The sequence below is a fragment of the Gouania willdenowi genome, chromosome 10 (genome assembly GCF_900634775.1).
Source record: "Gouania willdenowi chromosome 10, fGouWil2.1, whole genome shotgun sequence".
Taxonomy (NCBI): Eukaryota; Metazoa; Chordata; class Actinopteri; order Blenniiformes; family Gobiesocidae; genus Gouania; species Gouania willdenowi.
In genome coordinates, this window is record NC_041053.1 from 35,684,238 (window position 1) to 35,708,619 (window position 24,382).

General features: G+C 37.4%; 1 protein-coding gene across 7 annotated transcripts in view; it reads right to left on the reverse strand.

Moving 5' to 3' along the window:
• LOC114470578 (teneurin-3) overlaps positions 1 to 24,382 on the reverse strand; it is a 293,284-nt gene that overhangs the window by 35,662 nt on the left and 233,240 nt on the right. For all 7 annotated transcript variants that reach the window (XM_028458826.1, XM_028458831.1, XM_028458830.1 and 4 more), the window contains 4 exons: positions 16,246 to 16,365; positions 13,538 to 13,799; positions 11,314 to 11,581; positions 8,535 to 8,678 (listed from right to left, as the gene is read on the reverse strand). In XM_028458826.1, coding sequence (XP_028314627.1) covers positions 8,535 to 8,678; positions 11,314 to 11,581; positions 13,538 to 13,799; positions 16,246 to 16,365 — 794 coding nt within the window. The remainder of the gene's footprint in view (positions 1 to 8,534; positions 8,679 to 11,313; positions 11,582 to 13,537; positions 13,800 to 16,245; positions 16,366 to 24,382) is intronic.

Sequence of the window (24,382 nt, forward strand, 5' to 3'; positions counted from 1 at the left end):
TCAACAACACTATTTCATACCAAATACATGTGTTTTCAGCAGAAAGAATTTGGTTTTGGGTGTTTAGCAGGTGCAATCAGCAGATCTGATTGCACCTGATTGTTTTTTTTTATGAGCACATGCTACGGCTCAATGCTAAACCCAGCTTACATTAGCATATAACACACTACCCACCAAAGCTCTGCTGGGATGCTGCGCCACAGCGAGAGCTTCAGATGTATGAGCTGTACTTTTAAGACAGGTAAGATAAAAAATAAAGCACCAGCAGCTAGATAAGCTAGACGCACATATCACATGTTACACAAATCAGGTTTTGGATGGCAGGACTGAACGTTGTTGGATGGGGGGTGGGGGGGTTTGCTACATCTCCAAGTCTTTAAAGTAGCGTCAAGGTTTGAACAAAGAAAAATAAAATAAAAACAAAAGAACAAGCTATTTCTGCACACATTTTCTTTACTGATACAAGACTGTTGGTGCAATCTGTGGGATGTGAGAGAAATGTTACACATCCAGGCTGCAGGGATTACATCGGTGTGTATACTTCCAGCAACTATTGTAGGATGAATTGCTTTAAATTAGCCAGTCTTGGGCGTGCATGTACAATGCAAAAAAAGGCTGCACTCAAGACGACGACGACTGCCAAGATATTTACACAAACATTTGATTTTTGACACAAAGAGAACCTCTGGAATCAAAGAATAAATACTTGAGACCAACACTGTAATCCCAACAGTTCATTTTCATTTGTTAGGAAACAGGCATAGGTGTAGAGAGTACTGATATATCCTACTCAAGTAGAAATACTGTTACGTGATAGAAATTACAGGAGTACAAGTAAAAAGTAGCTTATTAAATAGTACTCAAAAGTTACTACTTACCTTCACAGATCTATGCATACACCAGAAAGCTGAACTGTAGCTGTATCCTATCGCAATACGTTATGTTAGCCTAGACCAGACATGGGCAACTGGCGGCCCTGGGGGGCCACATGCGGCCCCTGGTCTAATTGTGTGAGGCCCCCAAGACAATGCCACCAAAAATTGCAATTCAAGAAATTGAAAGTAATCTGAAGCCCAACATAATACACAAAATAACTCAAAAAACAGCAAAATTCACAGAATGTCAACAAAAATACAGAAAGAAGCAACAACAAAAACAAAAAGATTCGACATTAGATACACAAAATGACCACCTGAACTCACAAAACACGTTAATAAAATGACACCAAAGAAAAAATACACAACGTTGCTCAATTACAAAACACTTGTGTAAGTAAAAATGTAGGTCAAAGTAAAGTTTCTAAGAAAAGCTGTCCCGTTTGAAGATACCTCGAACATAGTAAAGAAAAACGGAACAAGGGCAATAACTTCGGAAAAAATTATTGCACACTTCTAATTTTTGAACTCCATCAAGGTATTGCTACCTTGCAGCCACACACCGAATTTGGTTATCCTATCTTAAAGAAAAGCTGTCCCCTTTGAAGATACCTCAACCAGAGTCAAAAAAACGGAACAAGGGCAATAACTCCGGAAAAAAAATTGCGCGCTTCTCATTTTCGAACACCATCAATGTATTGATACCCTGAAGCCACACACAGAAGTTGGTTATCCTATCTTAAACGGTTTCTAAGAAAAGCTGTCCCCTTTAACTCAGACAGACGCACGGATGGATGGACGGAGCTCAAACCTATGTCCCCTTCCACTTTGTGGCGGGGATAACACAAATTATAATTTACTCAGGAACGGCTGGGTGTAGATATGTTATCTTATAACGTACTCAAGTACAAGTAAAAAGAATTTGGAGATATAGTACCTATAAAAGCAACTCATTTACAGTAAAATAAGTACTTGTAATCTATTACTTTCACCTCTGGAAACAGCTTACGCTTTGATGTCATGTGGCTGCGAAGGCTTTGTGTTGAGAATCCAGAAGTTGAGCAGAACCTCCTTGTATAATTTAACAACACATCAGGGATGCACCATATCATAAACAGACGGAAACATCTATTGGACATCATTAGCCTCCACTTTCATATCACGCTGGTGCTAATTTCACAAAATAAGAGCAGCAATTGGAAGTCTGTATAAGCTCACATAAAACAACTTGTGTTTTTCGACGCTCAATTAGCTACGTAAGTGGTTTAATAGCTGTGCTGCTAAGTGACGACATGCTTTTAAACGCTTTGACCTACTCGTGGTGCATTATGAACTATTTATTCCTTGGAATTGACAGAATTGTAACAGGAGAGGTTGTTGCCACTCAGTGAAGAAGCATTTGCACATAAACCAAAAAGCCGTGCAATGATTGAGTGTGTGATTGAGGCAGTCAGTAGGTGTGTAAACTGTCACTTGCCTCCTGATTTACCACTAATTCCATTATGATTATCCTCCACCCCCCCAATATTGATGCATCAGCATTGCTGCATTAATTGTTGTCTGATGCTATCAGTGTCTTGTTCCCCAGGTGCTTATTATTACATGTGAAATAGGATTAGCCTCCCAGTGTGTGTGTGTTTTTACATTTTTGCATCAAACTGCATTAAATCCTGATATGTTCAGATGTCTGATTTTCATTAACCATGCATTTCTTCTCTTGATTGCCTTCCTTTTCGATTGTAAATTTCATGTAAAGAGCGGATGTGTCACATGACATTTTGCTGCGTAAAACAAACGATCGGACGTTTTCTGCAATGTTGCGCAGCTTTATTTGAAGCTGTTTGAAGGTGTGCTGATGCTGAAAGGATTTTATCACAGCATCTGTGATTGTATCTGATCCGAGGGTCACGTAATCAACATTAGAATAATGTCCGATCTGAACATTAATACATAGGGAAAAAGTTTATTTTTTTGTTTTTTGGGGGATGGGGTTTGTCATTGTGTGTTTTTGTTATTTTTTTTAGTGTTGTGTAATTTTGTGTATTTTTCTGTCATTTTCTACATTTTTGTTGTTTTCTGTATTTTTGTCATTTTGTTTGAGTGGTTTTTGTGTCCGTCTTGTCATTTTGTGTATTTTTGGAATTTTTGAAGTCAATTTGTGTTATTTTGGATTGAGGGCCACTTGTGTCCCCAGGGCCGCCTGTTGCCCGTGACTGATTTAGAATAATGACCAATCTGAGCATTAATAATCAGAAGTGTGTTTTTGTCATTTTGTGTATTTATGGAATAACTGTGTACTTTTTATTTTATTTTTTGTATGTTATTTCGCAGTTTGTCGCTTTCTGTTCTTATTTGGCATATTTTTGTTGTTGTTTTGTATATTTTCTGTATTTTGAAGAAATTTTGAGTATTCAATTTTCTTGTGTATTTTTGGTGTATTTTTCTGTATGTTTTTATGATCATTTTACATGTTTTTGTGGCCATGTTATTTATTGTCCTTGTCATTTTTAAAGGACTAATGGTTTGAGTGTTTTTGTTGTTGGACTAAAGTTTTCTATTTTTCTGCGACTTTGTGTGTTTTGGAGACATTTTATCTATTTTTGTAGTTTTTTGTATGTATGGTGGTGTTTCATTTATTTTTTTATGTATTTTTGAAGTCATCTTGTGTGTTATTTGAGATGTTTTGATAATTTAACTCTCATGTCATTTGGTGTATTTGGTTTGGAATTTTGCACGTTTTCATAGAAATTTTATGTATTTTTGTTGTCGTTTGTAATGAACAAAGGGTTTGTGTGTTTTTATTGCATATTCTTGGAGTCATTTTCTATACATTTGTCATTTTATGTGTTGTGGAGTAATTGTGCAATATTTTTTGTAGTCTTTTTCATGTTTTCTTTGTTCTGGATATTTTATTTTTCTTTCCTTTCATGTACTTTGAGTAATTTTATGTGTTTACTTTGGAGGCTGCACAAAATTGGGCCGCGGACCTCCAGTTGCCCATTTCTGTTGTAGACATTGTTTTCACACAAATATATTGTCAGTATTTGGTACCTATAGCAGCTCAAAACACAGCTGAGGCATTTCTTTATTCTAGCTCAAAGTGAGCACTACTGATGGGAGTAAATCTCAAAGTCTGAAGGCTTTATTAAAAATTAAAGAATAAGTGTAGGGCTACAATTACTGCCACATAGAGCTGAGGCCACTCCAAGTACACACTGCAGTTATCATGTGTTAGCTGATATTTTGTCCTAATGCTGATACTTCCACCCACTCGCCTTATGAGCAGATAAAAAACCTTTTCATCTCAAAATTAAATTCCGCACCAGCAGGAAGAAAAAAAATATTACCAAATACATTCACGCTCTTTGCATTTGAATAATAAAAAAAAAAGAGCCTTTCTCATCTTTTTCACCACTTTGCTCTCAAATAATTTTCTGCTTTAAACATTTGTCTGATGAATGCTTAGAAAAGTATAAAAGACCATGTGTTTGGTAAAAGGTTCACTACAAAAAAATTCAGTGCACTCAGTTTTAAACAGCAAAAGCAAACCTGTTTGAATCCATGATTTGGAAAATGAATGAGAAAACGTACAAAATGCAAGAATGCATTAGACAGACCTGTGTAAAACACAAACAACTCTGTTGTTCATGAAGAAAACATTTTTTTTTTTTTAAATGGACGTAAAAACACTGCAGTACATAAGATGAAACGGAAAAAAAAAACAAACTTATCTATCCACTTTAAAAGTGATTCATCCCTGACTTGAAAGCATTAAAGCAGAGATGAGCAACTTTTATCACAGCAGGGGCCACAAAAACGTTATTGTCTGATCCAAGGGTTACATCAACAAATATCTCAGCATTAATAGAGAAAAGAACCAAGGGTTTGCATGTATTTTTGGCGTCATGTTACGAAGCGAGATTACTTTTTATCGCGCTAACTTCCAGGATTTAATCAGTGTGTGCTGGACTACGAAGCTCGCTAACGTCTTATGGAGCTAAATCATCATGGTAACTTATGCTGAATGACTAACCTGGTCGAGAACAGGTTTTCCTCAGGCTAGGATCTTAGCGAGTGCTAAAGTCCCGCCTCCTGACCAATCAGATCTCTTAGAAAGCGAGCTGTCCAATAAAAGGTGATGTGTGAACACGTCACTGTGTGGATCTGAGCTGACGCTGACAGGAGAAAGAATATTTAGACATTGATGCAATTCTTTCATTTACTGATGACATCCTTTAGGAAAGGTATAGATTTATATCTGATGGACTGATCTACAGTCAGCTGATGAAGCCTGTGTCTCGTCCGTAATGACTTCACTCGTCCGTGCATACAGATCGAGACACAGGCTTCATCAGCTGACTCTGTGAATGCTTAAAAGCCTCACATTATTTATGATATGAATCCCTTGGATGGGATATCATGATCCATGATCCAATGGATTAATATTATAAATAATCTCATGCTTTTACGCATTCACAGTGTCAGCAGTTTCCTGCCTGTGTTCTTTCATCATTCAGTGTTGTTTTTGGTCTGAATTATGTATTTTAATTATTCATCATTTTAAACTTAAACAACACCCAACCAATCGGGAGAAAGTTATGAAGTGGATCAGATCCAAGCAAGTATAAAAGCTCTGCCTCCAGGTGCGCAGCACTACAGTTGCTCTTCGCTGTCATCATTGTATTTATTTAAGATCATAAGCTGTTGCTCCTGTGAACACGCTCGCTTTGCCAGGTTCTCCATTGATTGGTCAGACGCTGCAATCTTCTTTTTCATGTGAACGTGCACGTACCCAGGCTGAAATCACTTGGCCTAAATTAGCGTGTTATCGACTGTCGTATGACAGCTCCTCTCTGACAGGGAATGTTTGGTTAGTTGAAGCCCGCTAACGGAGACTAATTCAGGATACAGTATAACTATCTAGATTCGTAGCATAGAGCCCTTGTGTACTTTTGTAGTTGTGTATAGTTTTGTCTTTTTGTTGTAGTGTTTTTTTCTTTAATTTTCTGTTTTTGGAGGTATTTTGTTTATTTATGTAGTTTGTGTCTTTTGATGTACTTTTGTTGCGCTTTAATGTATTTTTTGTTGTGCTTTGATGTATTTTTGTCATCCTTTGATGTAATTTTATGTAATTTTTTGCATTTTTGGACATAATCAGACCAAAGGCAACATGTAGCCCTGTAATAAAGGGTTCACAATCTGAAATGAGATACAATCTACATCAAAGGTGCCACAGAACAAAATACCCCTTCAAAATATCAAAATAAATAAATAATTACCATAAAACTACAGTTGTGTTTTTGTTGTCTGTGTATTTTTCTGTCATTTTTGTGTGTTTTTGGAGTTACTTTTGTGTATTTTTGTAGTCCTTTGATGTAATTCTTTTGCAATTTTGGTGTCATTTTGTTTATTTAATTTGGGGGCTGCACATAATCAGACCAAAGGCAACATGTAGCCCTGAGGCCGTCAGTTTCCCATAGCTGTATTAAAGGGTTTAAAACTGAAAATGAGATAAAAGTTTGCATCAAAAGTGCAACAGAACAAAAACAAAACCCCCCTTCAAATAAAAAAAATTACCATAAAACTGCATGAGAAGCAGCCAAGTATAGAACAACAATCTCCAAGTATTGGCCACCACTGTGTTAAAGATGAAAGTAGGAACACTAATTGTATTGGACAACTGGAACAACAATAGTGAGCTGTAGTGGGGGTTTTAATGTCATAACAACAGCCTGGGAAAACCAACCACAAGGCCCCGAGGCGTGCGGGCGGCGCCTCCGCTCAAGTATCTCATCCAAACTTGGAGCCGTGAGCTGGCAGGATGCCGTCCCCCCTGATACCAGCATGACCTCACGCTGCTGTAAACCACCAATGACTTTTACTTCATGTGTATTACAAAGTTTCCTTAATGCACATTTTCCATCCTTTTTGTCTCTGTTGTGCCGTGACAATGAAACCCTCCTCCTCCCTGTTTGTTGTACCGGAATATTACAGAGAATCTGATGAATGACAGAGCAAGAAATTATTGACATTTATTAAATTATAGTGAGAACTAGACATGGGGTCTGTTCATCAGAAATGGAAGCCAGACATAGGCAACTGTGCGCCCCCCCCCCCCCCCCAAAAAAAATAAAAAATAAAAAAATGTATTTCAAGAAGTTGGAAGGAACATAATAGACAAAATAACTCCCAAAACACACAAGTTGATGGCAAAAAGTACACAAACGCACAAAAAATACACAAAATGACAAAGACAGACACACAAACAAAATGACTCCAAAAACACAAAATACAACACATTACATGTAATGGCTCCAAAGACACACAAACTGTCACAAAATTGCACAAAATGACAGAAAAGTAAACATAATTGCAACAAGAATACAAAAAAATTAACAAAAACACACAAAATGACTAAAAACTGACAAAACAACAAAACCAGACAAAGACAAAAAAAATAGATGACAAATCCTTCCCCCCCTGTATTAATGCACAGATCGGTTATTATTCTAAATGCTAACATGAATGTTGATAATGTGGCACTCAGATCAGATACATCGGATCACATTTTTGTGGCCCCCACTGTAATAGAGTTGCCAGTCCCTGGTGTAAGCCCCTCTCCAGTCACAAAAAGAGCAACATCTTCCTAAAATAGCTGAGTGGTGGGAAATGGTGGCGAGCTCTGCACCCTGGTGACTTACTTTGATTTATTCCGTCATTACCGTGAATGATCAGCCCTTCAACACTGTCCTCTATTATCTGCAGATAGGATGACGAACCATATTTCTTTTTGATTCGAGTATGTATTGCCAGTGATTTCGCTAAAGACCACCTGCCTGTAACCCAACGAGACCACCTACCTATCTGTAATCAGACCAAAGGCGACATGTAGCCCTCAGGCCATCATCAGTTTACAATGTCTGGAATAAAGTGTTTAAAACCTGAAATGAGATAAAAATCTACATCAAAAGTGCAGGAAAACAAAAAATACACTTAAAAATAAGGAATTATTATTAAACTGCATTTGTGTTTTTGTTTTGTGTATTTTTCTTTGATTTTGTGTGTTTTTGGAATCATTTTGTGTATTTGTGGTGTTATGTTTTTGAAGGCATTTTTGTTGTCTGTGTTTTTTTCATTTTATTTTGTGTAATTTTGTTGTCCTTTGATGTATTTTTTGTTGTCCTTTTATGTATTTTTTCCTGCGTTTTTTGGTTTAATTTTGTTTATTTAATTTGGGGGCTGCACATAATCAGACTGAAGGCGACATGTAGCCCTCAGGCCGTCAGTTTCTCATCACTGTATTCAAGGGAATTACCATAAAACTGCAGTTGTGTTTTTATTGTCTGTGTATTTTTCTTTCATTTTGTGTTTTTAAGTGTTTTTTGCATTTTTTTTAGTTACTTTTGAGTATTTTTGTTGTCCTTTGATGTCATTTTTACTTGCTTACCTACTTTGACTTACTCTCTGATTTATTCAGTCATTACCGTGAATGATCGGCCCTTCACACTCTATTATCTGCAGATAGGATGACGAACCATATTTCTTTTTGATTCAAGTATGTATTGCCGGTGGTTTCGCTAAAGACCACCTGCCCATAACCCAACGAGACCACCTACCTATCTCTGCCCCGCAGCCACACATTTATGAGCGTTTTCTTACCGTTCTGAATGTCCAATATGTGATGTTTGTCTAACATCCATCCTCCCATGTTGGAGGCATCCAGTTCATAGCCTTGCAACACGGCGGTCCTCTTCTCCCAGAGCACCACATCAAGGCAGGACTCGTACTCATATCCCACTGACACTGAAAGTAATGACATCAGGAACCCACGGTGAGCAAGGTTACGACCTCCGTACTCAACGATGATAGCATCAATGAGGCTCCAGCGTTATGACATTCAGCACACGTTGGCACTGTTTTTTTTTTTTTGCTGCTTTCTTTCCTCGTCTCTTTAACTGTGTAATTTTCTCAAGCTGGGATGATTTTAGAGGACACCTGGGGTTCCGTGTCTCACCTTTTTTATGTGCTCCGCTTTCATTGGTTTTCATCTCGTGTAAATTCAAATAAACTGCAACAATAAACTGTGTTTGAATGAACAATATAAAATGTTTAGATGGAGCACATTATAGTAAATTTAATAAATGTTGTGATACCATTGAGTCGATAAAGATTCCAGTTGAGCTTATGTCCCAAACAACTGGAGTGACTGTAATATTCAGCACACTAGGGCAGATTTTTATCATCTCCATCCACACAAATGTTGCTTTAAATAAACTACGATGCTAAAAATGTGGTTTTAAATCATATTCAGTAAAATTTTTAATGGGTTTTATTTCTTCTCATTAAAACTGATCAGATAAAGACGCAGTGTAGGCCTCATAGATCAAAGATCATTTACTCAAAATAATGTAAAAGTTGAAAACACTCACTTTATTGACATTGGTGGAAAAGTTTTGCGCATTGCATTGTGGGAGGTTGAGTGATGATAATTGAATAATTTAGTTTGTCTTTTGACAGTTTTATTCAACTAAATGTTATTTTCGTTGATTAAATCTGTTGCAGATATAGTCGAATAAAATATACAACATAAATTTAAGATATTTCTGTTTTTTTTTTTTTTGCAGATTCGTACACCACTGATCAACCTGATATGGGATGATACTAATGTTTGTAAATACACAGACAGATTAGATACGATCAATACGTATAAGACCACGTGATCACTTGAATTCTGTATGGATTTTGTCCCATGTGAAAAAGTAAAAATGACAAAAAAAATTATATTAACGTTTCTATGCATCCTGTAGACCACGTGTCAAACTCATGGTCCAAGGGCCAATTCGGGCCCCTTGGAGCATCCATTTCGGCCCGCAGGAGAAAGTAAAAAATTACAGAGAAAACAAGAATCATTGTGTAAATAAAACTCAACATTTTCAAAGTTCACAGTTTTCCTGGTGCTTATAATGCATGATTGCAGTAATTTTTCATGTTAAACAGTTATAACTCAAAATTCTTACAAAATCCTTAAATTTTCATCAAATTTTGACATTATTACTTGCATTAAATAGAAATTCGGTCACAAAATCTAGGACATTTAAAGGGAAGACCCTTTTGGGACTGATATCTGTCACTCTTTGCTTGGATATTGTTGGTTTCTTACATATTTTGTATTTTATGTATACTCAGAAGTGCAAACTTGGGCACAATAATGTTGAAATTACTCGTTTTCTCGTGGAATATCAATTATATCACGGGTAATACGATGAACAAACTAGAACAGAAATGATGTCAAGTGAATCACTATCCTCCCTGTCTGGTGAAGAAACACGAGAATTCCCTGTAAAGGTGCCATCGCACCGAACGCGACTTCAATGACTCTGGTGACAAGATTACATTGAAAATCAATGTAAATGACGTAACTCACGTGATTCCAGTGACTCAATCACGTGATCTGCGTCACTGGACGATGAAGCGATGCAAAAGGCGCGACTCATCACGCGAGATTTAAGCAACTAGTCGCTGAAGTCGCGTTGGGTGTGAATGCACCCTAAGAATGAAGTAAAAACACTTCACACTCCACATTAGCACTGGCAATATATATCAATATTCAAGATATATCGAGTTTTATATTTTGGCGATATAGAAAATGACAATATCGCCTATATCGATATACATATTTGTATCAAAATACTTGTTTTAGGTGTTTCTACTTTCACTACTTCTCAGAAGAGCACGAAAAGCACGATTAGATGGATAGCTGAGTGTGTTCTAACCCAGACCTTTACCTAAACAAGACACACTACACACTAGAACTCACTCATACGTGCTGTCCCTTATGAGCTGCTAACCCAGAATTTCAGACTTTATTTGAATTAAAATTATTGAGATTTATATCATATATCACCATTTTGAGAAAAAATATTGAGATATGAGTCTGGGTCCATATCGCCCAGCCCTACTCCACATCCCACAATGCAATTCATGGAAGTTTTTCAACAATAAGAATAACAGAATTTTTTTGGTGGAGAGGCCTATATATTGTCTTTATCTGATCAAAGAAATCTAATCTCTAGCAGCTTTAAATATTCTTGTCTGTCAGTTGTCCTTGTTTGCTTTTTCAGATTTTTTGTCCACAACAGTGCCAACTCAGCATTATTTTAGTCCGCACATGCGAAGCTGCTGAAATATCATACAAGCAGAACAAAGAAGTCAGCAAAAAAACGGCAATGGCCTTCAAAAGTGCAGCACCAAGGGGATTTCAGGATTTCACACCACCTGGTAAAATCCATAATGGGTGAAAATAACAAAAGAATAAAATTCAAGTCAAAATAAGTAAAATCAATCTTTAGAGGTTCATCCAGGGTTCAGTGCCTGCAGGGAGCCCCAGCATCTGACGGTGAACCGATGCTTACACAACAACCTCACAGCAGGAACTCACCCACAGCCTCCGCCAGGCCAAAGACCTTCTGGTTGTAGGCGTCTGTTTTATCCCAGATGAAGGTGTAGGAGAGGTCGGGGAAGGCAGGGAAAGACTTCTGGAACTGACGGCCCATGACGGCCACCATGAGGTGGACCTTCATTAGGCCGAAGGGCAGGCGGTCTTGGGTCAGGAACACCTTTAGGATGGGCTTGTAGCCAGCCGCCCTGGAGCTCAGGTAGACCAGGTTCAGGTCGCTGCCAGGTATGGCCACTTGCTCGTGGAGAACCTGGGATTTTAATTAGCAGTCAGTGCGGGTGCCAGAATCCCAGCGTGAACTTTAAAAATCAACTAACACATTGATGGGAGCCACAGGTGGGTTGATTTAATGGAGGAAAAAATGAAGCTACTCAAAGCTAATGTAACATTTTTACAGCCGTACAGGTCAGAATAAATCTCATTGTCTGTAAAAAGACACTTTACTGCCTGACGTGGAAGTAAATGTGGAAGCAAAGCAGGATTATTGGAAACTCTACAGGAAGGGAATTAAATCTTCATTATTGGAGGTGATAATGGGATATTACTGGCACACAACCATGTTAATAATTAACACATTTTATTCTCTATTTAAGTGAAACTCAGCTCTGGACCAGGTCACACTTCTGAGAGTATTGATAATTAATGCTGTAGCATGTAATTTGGATTACTTCTCTTGGATAAAATCCAGATGTTTCCTTTATTTGAGGCGTCACACTTTGGATTTGGGGAAAAACACAAATCAAATCTTGTAGCATGCTATCAGAATTAAACATGGCTGCTGTTTAACAGTTTAAAGCTGCTGGAGATACTTTATTTATTCAGATAAAGACATAGGGGTCATCCCATGTCATTTCATCAAATGACCCATGCACTTCGGTCTCAAAAAATTCAGATTTATTCTTTTTGAGATTGGACAATTTAGTAAAGGGGTACAGTATGTTGATTTCCCAGCATCCTTATTTTTCTACCATTTTCAGCTTCTAATATCTGAGGAACTACACTACATAGGAAACTGAAATTTAGTTTTGCAATACAGCTCCACCTACTCTCTGAGAATATACAAACATATCTGCATTACATCCTATCTGGTGGACATGCCAGCCCCTTAAAAATGGAAAAAAGTTTGTCTGGGTTTCAGACTCGAACATGTTTGGGTCTTCAGTAAACAACTTAGCATATGACTTATTTCATCAGCTTTGAGCTATGTACATCGACTGTTTACATCACTAATGATTAGTCACATGTATGCATTGGTTCTTGGGTGAGAGTCTTTTGAAATCTGAAAAAAATACTTTTGTAACAGTTTCATTGGCCCAATGTAAGAAAAAAAATCTGATCTGTTTTAATTTATAGAATAAAGGTTATTCTTTCTTGGGATATAAAACTATTTATTTTATGTGACGTCTTAATTTTATTTTGGACCCAACTATTTCACCACTCGTCGATATTGAAAATCCTTTACATGACACCATTGTAGCAGGCCTTTTTGTCTCATAATCAAATAAATTAATATATTGTATGTCCATTTAATGACAGGCTTTTGTGTCTCATAATCAAATACAAGTTTTTCACATTGCATTGTGGGAAGTGAAGTCCCATAGATGGATACATAGAAGTGTTTTGACTTCATTCTTAAAGTGATTTCTCGTGTTTCTTCACCAGACAAGGCTTGACACCTCTTTTGTTTTAGTTTATTCACGGTATTTCCTGTGATATCACCTCACTCTGCCAGACATTCAATTACAGCCAGATTCGGTATTTTCGTTGTAAACCCTATAATAAACATTTACAATTGTTTTGCCACAACTTTCAGTCTGTGAAAAAAAACAGAAATGTGTTGGGAAGTCACTTTGGCAGAAATGTTTAGGGGCAAACACAAGAAATCACAACTATGCATCCGTCTACGTGACTCCACATCCCACAATGCAATGCACAAAGCATTTCCGACAATGTCAAACAGAGTGTTAAAATTCCGAATGGCAATTTCAACCTTTTAACATCTGTTTTTCGAGTAAATGATCTTTCATTTGCTGGTCTATGAGGATTACACTATGTGTATTACTGATAAAAAATGTTTGTAAAATTATTGCTCCAGCAGCTTTAAAACCTGATGTTTTATCTTGTAAAAAAAAAAAAAAAAACTCATACATTAGTTTATAACCAAACAATTAAATGATTTTTTTTTAACAACATCCTGACATCTCACCTGAGTCTCTGGGATGATGGGACTGTCCTCTGAGGAGGTCTTGTACAAAGTGGAAAGGGGCGTGGCCAGGATAAAGGGGTTGGGCCTGATGAGACCCGTTAAGTAACAGCTCGGAATGTCGTTTTCTTCACGTTTCATCACCACCGTGTCCATCACATGGTAGACGTTCCAGGGCAGCCACACGGTGCGGTGCAATGTCGGAAAGGGGGTGCGTTCATAGCTCAAGGTCAAAGACGCACCGCCGTTTGCCAGAAGGTCAAACCTTAAGAAAAACAAAACAAAACAAAAACAAAAACCACCAATATGAACAACACCAGATTCAATTTACTTATTTTCAGAGGTGACAAGTAAATACTTCGTTACTGTACTTAAGTCGTTTGTTCTGGTATTTCAAATTTACTTGCCTTTTTTTTTTTTTGCTGACTTTTTACTTTTACGTACTATATGTGCTTTCTACCACTTACATTTATAAAAATGAGCTCGTTACTTTTAAGACCTTCAAAGATGACGTCACAACGTAAAAAGATGCAAAATTTTGGTCGTTTGAGCTTTTTTTTTCTGTTAGGCAGGTCCTGTTGTTTTATGGTTAACATTTTCAAGTATTTAAAAATGTTAAACTCAAAGACGCTCTGGGTTTAATTCAGCATTTGCATTTATTTTTTATTTACAAATGTTATCAATAATGAGTAATACATTCTCCAGGTGTGCATAAAGGGTAATAGATTTAATGTATTTCCATGTACCAGTTTTCTACAAGTTTTTAAAAATGTCAAACTCATAGCTGCTCTGGGTTTTTTTTTTCCTTGACAAATTTTATTAGTTATTATTATTTATTATATTTTTATTTTTTTATTTATTTAATTTTTTTATCACGAGTACTAAATTCTCCAGGTGTTCAAAGGTTGCAGATTTAAACGTGTTTCCATGTACCAGTATTCTACAAGTTCTTAAAAAAGAAAATATATTGAATTTTCTTGAATAATAAAACCCTGTCTTATTATTGAAAGGACATTTGTTTTTGTTTTTTTTTACATTTATTCTTTAGTACATTTAGTAGCATGTACTTTTTTACTTTTACTCAAGTAAGGGAGCAACTTCAATACTTTTACCAGAGTCATTTTTATTCATGTATCTATACTTGTACTTGAGTACTGAAGGATAGTGGTTTTGCCACCTCTGCTTATTTGTGTTTGTGAGCCAATTACAAGATATTTGGGCACTGATCAGATCAAACCAGGCCACGGGCAGGACGTGACCCGCCATGGATTTCTAATTAGCATCGTTACCACTTTTACACGTCTTATTATTATCTCCACCATGCTGGGTTTTATACTTAAAAGTAAAACTTAGCAAAACTTAGACTGTGATCATTTCGGGAGTTTTTCTTCAAATGCAAAAAGTAGCTCGGCAAACATTTATTTTAGGACTAGCCTGATTATTCCTTTTCGCTGAGTTAAAAAAGGCTTTTTTCCTATTAAGCATGTTCCTTTTTCTCGGCTTCAATGCATTATTATTACTGACTGACTCTAATTTATGACTTCTGTTTAACCAGGCATAATGTCAGGAGACACTTTATGGTGGATTTTGGTCTTGAGTGTTAAGTCTCTGGAGTTTTTCGCTGGTGAACTGGTTTTAATTAGCACGACATTACTCAGGGAAAAGTTACTGGTTTGGAAATGAAGGGCGAGTCTTTGAAGTGCTGCTCTATATATTTGGCGAGCGCGACTACCCAGCGGGTAAAGCATCTGTGTGGTGACACTGCATGCACAAAGAAACACACACACACACACACACACTTTTCTTGTGCACAGACCCACAGGCAGAATGACACAAGCGCGCACACACATATACGTCAACAGGCAAGCTGTGCATCTGACCTAAAACAGCTTCCTACTCGAGTTCTCTTCACTCGGGGCTGTGGGGAGCTCACAGCTGCAAGAGGCCAGTCTTTGATGAATCCCCACCCCCCCCTTTTTTTTTTTAGCATACAGAGCGGATCTGTTGGCTACCCAAGTGTGATTATCCCCCACCATTTACTACGGCCCTTGTCAAAAGGGTTACAAGGCGGAATATCAGACGAAATCAGCTAATCCTCAGCTATCCGAGGAGCTATGGGTTGTGATTTATGACGCCAGCTGTACAAGCCTTTGTGAGTCCGCTAACACATAAACATCTCCCTTGTCTATTGAATCTAAATGAGGTGGCGGTTCTTCTTTGTCGGAGACATCCGATGGTTTACAAAACCCACAAAAAACCCAAGTTGAGCACGTCCAATAAAGAATGTGACATACGTTTGTCTTGCATGTGTTTGTAGTCCCATTATTAAGGAGCCGTCTGTGGTAATAGCGAGAGAAGGTCAGACAGTAATCCCATGTTTTACTACACCGCAGGCAGATTGATTCTTCCCTTGCTGATTCAATGCATTTTAAACAGCCAGGCTTGAAAATGGCCTCCACCACTGTGACATTTGCATGAGGAATTGTTCTAGGGCAAATTGTGCTGCTGTTTCGATTTGTTTGGACCACATTTTGGAGAACAGCCGGCACAATTTGCCCACAGTTGGACAGCTTTTCTGTGCATTTCTCCACACTGGAATCAGGACATGGAGTGCGAGCCCAACTAATACTTGGTTGCAAAGGCGCTGAGCTGCCAGTCAGAGAGTGCATGTGGTTATTTGGCTGTTTCCACCAGTGCTAATAAACACTTACATGCCATCTTGTCTGGTGATGGTGTGGCCGTACTCTGGGTAGTGCAGGAATGACACGTTGACTCCAATCAGTGGTGTCCCGTCTGCCGTCAGGACCTGACCTCGGATGACGGATGCCAGGCTGTGTGTGGGAGGCGAAACACACATACACACACAAAAAACAACAACTGAGGAAACAAACAATGCCAAATATCATCATCAAACAGTAACAGTTGATCATTCCGTTTTATGACCTTTAGGAACACACGTCTGGGTTTGTAATCCATGAAAATAGCAGTGTACGTCCACACATCGGCCCTCATTTATCAACCGTTCGTATGTTCAGATTCGAGCGTTCTACCAAATTCACTCAAGCTTCTGTATTTATTTATCAATTGTGACGTGTGCGTACGCTACGATCAGATCTCACATCAGGTCTGACCTCGTGTACGCAAATCTGAGTGTGTGGATTTGCGGTTCATAATGGCCAAATCTGACCGAGAATGAAAATTAAAAAAATATTAAACAAGCCTCAGATGTCATTTAAGCATAAGCAAACACACATTCAGAATAGATCAAAACAAATTATTAACCAAATTCAACAAAATATAATACAAATACAAATATAAAAAACATGTTATTACTAATACCCCTTTTTTGGTTTTCCTTTCACAGAATATCATATAAACCCGCTAATAAACTCTGTGACCGAGCAGGAGCGCCTATGTTCACCCAGTGCACACCCTCGGGACGCACTGCTATGCTTAGAGAATTAAGTCTTATTTCTTCCGTACAGCCCTCAGAGATGTGCTATATGGAATAAGTAGGACTTAATTCTCCAAGTAGGACCTCATTCATGCTTTTAAATGTAAAAAGTTCCGTATTCTTTCACAAATGCACTGCAGTAATTGGTAATGTGATGAATTACAGGTGAAATTAAAACACAGACAAGGGACCACAGTTAGTCATTTGTAAGGCTTTTTTAACATTTCTTTTAATGTGTTATTTATTGCCTAAAGCGTGTGGACTGAGGTCAATATAAACATCATATTTCCATGTGTGTTTCCAGGATCTCAGTTGTGAAGTTGTTAGCGGCGCACACAGGGGGGCAGACGTCACCTGCTCAGTTGCTGATCCATTTTTATAAGCTTCTTTAATTCCAGTTTTCACACGTTCAAAAAGCACATCTCTGTTTTGTTCCACCGCAGATGTGAGGATGCTGATTTTCATCTTGGAAAAATTGTCTTGTTTGACCTCAGTGGGCGGCGCCTCCAAAACAGGAGGGCGTGACATGTTAATGACGATCGAATTCAGGCGCCGCTTTTGTCACCATCCGATCATTTGTACGCTGGCATTGGTCATATACGCATGTTACATAAATCACACGTTGGTCCTGTCGTACGACCAAATGTGAAGTCAAATTTGCAGCCGTTTTCACGCAAGTTTGATAAATGAGGGCCAATGTCTCCATTCACTGCTTTTAAGACCGATAGTTTACCACTGTAAAGGATTTTGCAGCTTGTTGCACATGTATTGCAGCATTTATATTCCATGAAGACAGAAGAATGTGTTTGTTTTCCCTCAATCATAAGTTCTGCAAGTTAAAAGCACTTCTTTCCAAGTTACATATAAATAAGAAAAACAGTAATACTGTGTCTGGCTCCCAGGGCAACTCTGATATGTGGCACTGACAGAAAACTGTGCATGAAACCAAACCAGCGAGCTAAGAATGGAATATTAAGTCAATATTTTAAATAGATGAAATGAAACGCCTCACATTTAAATGCGATTCACGAGGGGGAAAACCTTTATGTTGTTATCAGTGTGACCTTTTGTGAAATGGGAATTTCTCTACGTTTCAGTGTGAAGTGGGTCTGATCACAGAATGATATTCTGGCAGGACAGTTGCTTTCAGAAAATGAGCCTTTTGTCGGTGTCACACTCAAGAGTTGAGCTCGCTCAGATGATGAATGCCCGTGGTAGTGCTGGTGATGAAGGATAATATATCACAGAGCGTTGTGTCGGAACAAGCTACTCCACTCCCACAGATATATCCTCTTGATGTGAGAAGTTTGGGTGGCTGACGTGTCGAGAGGCGCCTTATAGGGAAAAACAAAATACAACGCTGGAGGCAAACTGTCACCGAACGAAATAAAAAAAAATAAAAAATAAATAAAACGAAACCCCTCTTTGCTTCACCCTAAGAGCAGATCGCCACAGCAGGCTCAAAAGGTGGAACCGAACACAGAAAATGCAAATGAAACACACACTTGGCGAGGGAAAGGGAAAAATGTGCAGGTTTTTTTCGATGTCTGCAGACTAAACATAAAAATGCAAAGACTTTTTTGAGTGCTGATCCTGTTTTTTTCTGCTGCTTGCCTTATATAACCTGCCTCCCACTGCTGGCTAAACAGTAATGCTACTGGAGCAGATAAGGGGAAAAGTGGGGGTTAAATGGTTGACTTCAGGGCAGCAGCTCTGTGCTAGTTAGCGTAGCACTAGAGAACATTTCTCATTCACTCTTCCTGCTGGTAAATAGATTTGCCTCCACTGTCTCTGCACATTCACGCTTCTCCCGCTTGTGCTTCCACCTACAAACCTTACTTTTCTTCACCAATTCTGCTTTTTCAAATCACAGACACGGAGGGTTCATGAGTGATTAAAACCTAGTATATTCTCCTCTGCTATTATTTAACATAACTCCAGGGTCTTCACGTAGATCTGGTCTGATGTACAGTAGCTGCTTTTTTTGTCTCGTGTAAAGTGTGAGGTTGAAACAATTCATCCATTAGATCAGACTTTAATCACAGCAGGGCGACAAAAATGGGATTTTCTGATCCGAGGACCACATTATCAAAATTTATGTTAGGATTTAGAATAATAACCAATCTGAGCATTAATACAGTGAAGAATAATACGTTTGTGTGGTCATTTCATGCATTTTTGATGTAATTTGTTATTGTTTTGTTTAATTTTTTGTAGTAGTTTTGTGTAATTTTATTTCTCATTATGCGCCCTCTGTGGTTGTCTTGTGTGTTTTTGCTGTGGTTTTACAGTATGTGAGTTTTGGAAGTCATTTAGCATATTTTCCTCTCATTTGATGAGTTTTTCTTGTCATTTTGTGATTTTTTGCGACATTTTTTGTGTCTTTCTTTGAGAAATTCCACCAGTTTCTAAAAAGCTAAGGAGTTGCTCTTTACAGCCAGTATCATGTCATTTTTAAGGACAATAACAACTTATTTATCTACTACATTTTATTTTTTGGCGTTACAAGGTAAATTCAAGAAAATGTCGAGTACTTTTTGAGTATGCCAAGGTCGGCCCAAGTGTCCTCTATTTTGGAAATCAACATATGGTCACCCTGAACGATGTACCCCCTTCTCTTGTTTCTGATTCCAAGTACCCCCTTTTGTCCGACTACAGCATTTTGCTTAGAAAACTATTTAAAAACAACTATAAAACATCATTTTTTTTAACTGTATTTTAGTTGAACTAGATTCATATTTCACAAAGTGAAAGTATAGATTCTTTGTTGTTTTAACTTAAAAAAAAAGAAGAAAAAAATAATTAATTTTTCTGAAATTTCAGGTGACCCCATTTATACTCCAGGCGACCCCACATGGGGTCCTGACCCCAAGGTTGAAAAAAGGAACAAAAAGGTTGATTTAGTGGCTCCTGAATAGATTTGTTTCTTTATTTAAAACGTTGACACTTTTTGTTAATTTTCCTCTCTCTCTCCCCCTGTAGTACCATTGCGTACCCCCATTTGAGAAACACTGCTCTACAAGATAAATGAACGATGAAAAACACATATAGTCTCACTATACTCTGAAATAAGTTGACTTGAACTTTAGATGTCTGTGGATAAGCAGTGAAGCAGTCAGGTAGTTATTTAAAGCTATACTAAACTTCATATTTTGGTTATTTAGATAAAGCATTATGAAACATTTTGTGTGCAAAATAACAAATAGAATGAAATCAGCCGCGCGCATTTGCCATTTTCCTCTGGGCTAAGACCTGGATATTTCAGAAACCTCGAATCTCCCCTGGAGAAAATGATATTTTTCATCCACAGCCACAGAGCAGAATTTTAACAGCCTTCCCAGTGGATTTATCACCATCAGGTCATTTGGTTATACTTTATCTTCTGGTCAAAACACATATGATCAACCGACTCGCTCTTACTTTCCTCCTGTTCTAAGCGTCTCCCATCGTTTATCCACTTGCTCAAAGAAGAAGACTACTTAAGAGCTGCAGTAAAGGCTCACTCTTTCTTCCCTGTGTCTCTATTCATCTTTTGAGATGCAGCCACATCTTACAAGGCCAGCAATCACCCCTCAAAACAAATTCACAGCACCTGCCCAAACCCCCTAAAATGATTCATATAATTCATGCGTATCGTCCCACACCGTCTGGAGGAAAACAGCATCTGAAAACCCAGTGGGAGATTCATGTTGGGTACACGTGATGGGGCGAGGGGTCTGTTGAGCTAAAAATGGGATGGGGGGGATTGAGGGGGGGATGATTTTACCTTGTGCACTACAGTGTTGTGTTTGTGTTTGTTGACTAAAGATTCTGCTTTATAGTGTTTATCGTCTACTTTTAAATACATAACCTAAACTATAGTTTGTCACATGAGGGGTTGGTATTAATTACAATTGCGTAATTGATAATACATTTAATTTTAAATCATGACGTAATTGTATTTGAAAAAAATCAGTTGCTTTTCTAATCATAATTGAGTTGCAATTGGGTGCAGGTAATTGGTTTTGTAATTGTTATTGTCATATACTGTAAATTCTATAAAATTGGTCAGTTTTTTCTACAACTAGTTCAAATATGATGAGCACACTTAAACTGGGATACTATTTCAGTAAAACATGAAAAATGTGATTTTAAAATTAATTAATAAATAAATAAAAAACAGCCACATTTCAGAGGTAAAGCTATAGGTGAATTTTTTTTTTCGGAAATAATGTTATTATAAGGCATAAAAATAAGGCTATTATCATAAGGCATAAAAATGGAAACATTTTTGATTTTTTTTTCTGAGATAAGGATATCATTAGACCCAAAAACTAGTTCCAATAGAATGAGCACACTTAAACTGAGGTTAAAATCTATTAAAAAACAACCAAAATGTGAAAAACACCCATATTTCAGAGGTAAAGCTAGAGTAGGGCAAAAAAATGGAAACATTTGGTAGTTTTTTTCCCCCTGGGATAATCATAAGGCATAAAAATGAAAAGAAAAATAAATAAATAAATAAATAATTAATAATTGTTTTTGTTTTTTTGTCTGAGATTGGGCTATCATAAGACCCCAAAACTTGGGATGGAAATACAGTAAGGCATGGGAAAAAAAAATAAATAAATAAATTGAAAAACACAGAAGTTTTGGAGGTAAGGCATAAAATAGAAACATTTTAGATTTTTTTTTTTCTGAGATAAAACTATCATAATAATTGTAATTATAATTGGAAAAAAGGCTGGTCACAGTAATCATAAATGAGTTGTAATTTATCATGGATAATTGAAAAATTAATATATATTGTATATATATATGTGTGTATGTGTATTTTTAGAATGGGAAGAAAATTAATGATTTTTAACTACCTTCCCTTTTATTATTGTCTTACTGGTGTTTTACACTTTTCTTTTCTGCAAATCTCTAACGTAATGCTTTTTCCAAAAAAACTATTAAACTACTAAATCATACTTCATGTCACACTTTCAATTTAAGCAGAAGTGATGAGATAATGGAAAAAAAGGTAATTATTGTGCTTGTTCGCAGAGCTACTAGAATGCTGTTTCTCACTGTAAAGCTAAAACGTCTACAAGAAGAAATGAAAGACAAATAAATATTCTGAGCAATACAGTTAATGCCACATCCAGACATGAAATCGACAGTAAGCTGAAGACAATGAGTGCGAGGATTATGAAGCACCGGGCCGGGAGGGGTCGTCTCAATCTATATTTTCTACCAAAGCATGCTATTTACATGGGGATTACTTGAAAAAATGATTGGAGGAAATATTTCCAAAGCTTTTCGGCACACAGTTGGCACTTTTCCTCCGCCCTCAGTCACAGAACTCCACTCGTAATTCTGAGTAGACGTAGGAGTGCACTGAGGTTAGGGAGAAGAAATATCACCTTTCCCTCCACTTTTAAATCATTGCCTGGACTTTTGGGGGGGGTAAAATAAAACTTGGTGCCACAGGCTTGAATTACAGAGTCGTCACTACGAGCAAGTGCAAGTGTTAGCTTACAGCAGAGATATGGGCTCCTCCTCGCCGCAATAAATGGGATAGCACACTGTCACAGCCATGGAATTAATGTGTGTTAGAGTTCTGAATCACTGATGGACAAAAGGTGATCAAATGTAGGGAAAAGAGCACATAGCGAGCACCTGAGTGTAAATCAGGACCCCTGGAATGTGTTAACTTATCACCTTGGTTACAATCAGTGGCGTGGGCCCTGAGGCTCGCACTTTTTCAGACTCAAATTCATAAAAATATGTCGGGATGATGGAGGAGCTGCTGGAAGCAGGCGGATCAACACAGTAAAGACTTTTAAATCAGAAGCAGGATAGTCCGAGTGTAAAGTCAACTCATTCTCTGAGGGAAGCGTTATTGCATCCCAATTATTACTGACATTTTCCTTTTCAAACCTTTCATTTTAATGATGATAAAGGAGGAGATTTGATTAACATGTTCACAAAGTTTTGGTTTCTCTCGCTTAATATAGCAACACAACTAAGTACCAAGGTCACATTTTCACTGTTGATTATTTATTTACTTCTTGCCTGTTAGCAGGATTACATCAATGACCTGTACTACAAAGCTGGATAAGTATTTGCGGGATATCTCTCTGTTAGCAAGCTTCACCTAACCATACATTCTCTGTCACAGAGCAGCTGTCCTACGAAGCAGGATATAAACACGTTCACTTAACCCAGGTGATTTCAGCCTGGCTATGTATGGGCTCCAGTGACGGGTGGAGATTGCAGATTCAGACCAACCATAAACACGGAGAAACCATGCAGACTTATGTCACAATTGAGGAATAATTATTTTAAGTTCATTTCAGTTAATTTTGTGTATTTATTTTGCTGTTTGCATAATTTATAGTCATTTTGTTCATTTCTGTTTTTATTTTGTCTATTTTTGTTGTTGTCTTGAATGTTTGTGTTATTTTTGCCCAGTTTTGCAGTTATCTTGTATGTTTTAGACAGATTTTAATATTTTTAATATCTTATTTGTTTTTTGGTTGTCATTCTATGTATTTGTCTATATTTGTGTGTGTTTTTGGAGTCATTTCGTACTTTTACTTTGGAGGACCCACACAAAAATAGTCCGAGGGCCTTGATATCTTTACAGTTAGTAGTCATCGTAAGGCATTTCTTCATATACAAAGTGAATTTTAAAGGGCCCATGTTAAGCTAAATTGACTTTTCTGTGCTTTAAACCAGTTGTTCTCAACTGGTGGGTCCGGACCCAAAAGTGGGTCTCTGACCTGTACTGGGTGGGTCGCGGACAGCTGGTCAAAAATAAATAAATGCTTAATGTCTCACATGTTGAACTTGTTTTTTATTTTGAAAGAAACATTTCTTTCGACAGGCAATTTTGTCGGTTGAATTCTAAAAAAAAAAAAAAAGTAGGTCGCGATTTAATGTCCGTGGCAAAATGTGGGTCCCAGGGTGAGACCAGTTGAGAACCTCTGCTTTAAACATCATAAAATTTCTATTTGGGCTCACACCCACTCATGAATATGCATAAGTAGGACGCATATCAGCCTGTTTGTGTAGAGTTGCTCAGAAAGTGACTTTTCAGAGGCTAAAACTCTGGAAAACAGGCAAATTTTGGGAAAATAAACCTCAAATACTATGTTTTTTGGGTTCTTAGAACAAATGGAGATGGGTGAAAAACAGAATTATATGGGACCTTTAAAACAAATCATTGATACTCTTCCAATTTCTGAACACTGCTCTGTGTTGCCAGATTGTGACCTTCCCCACATTCTATCTTCTATATAATATATTGTGTTTTATTTATGATAAAGGGTGAACATTACAATTATGTTGAGTCTTTGACATTAACATAATTGAAGAAGCAGAACAAAGGAAACTTATGGCTGACTAGTAATCACATGGAAATTGAT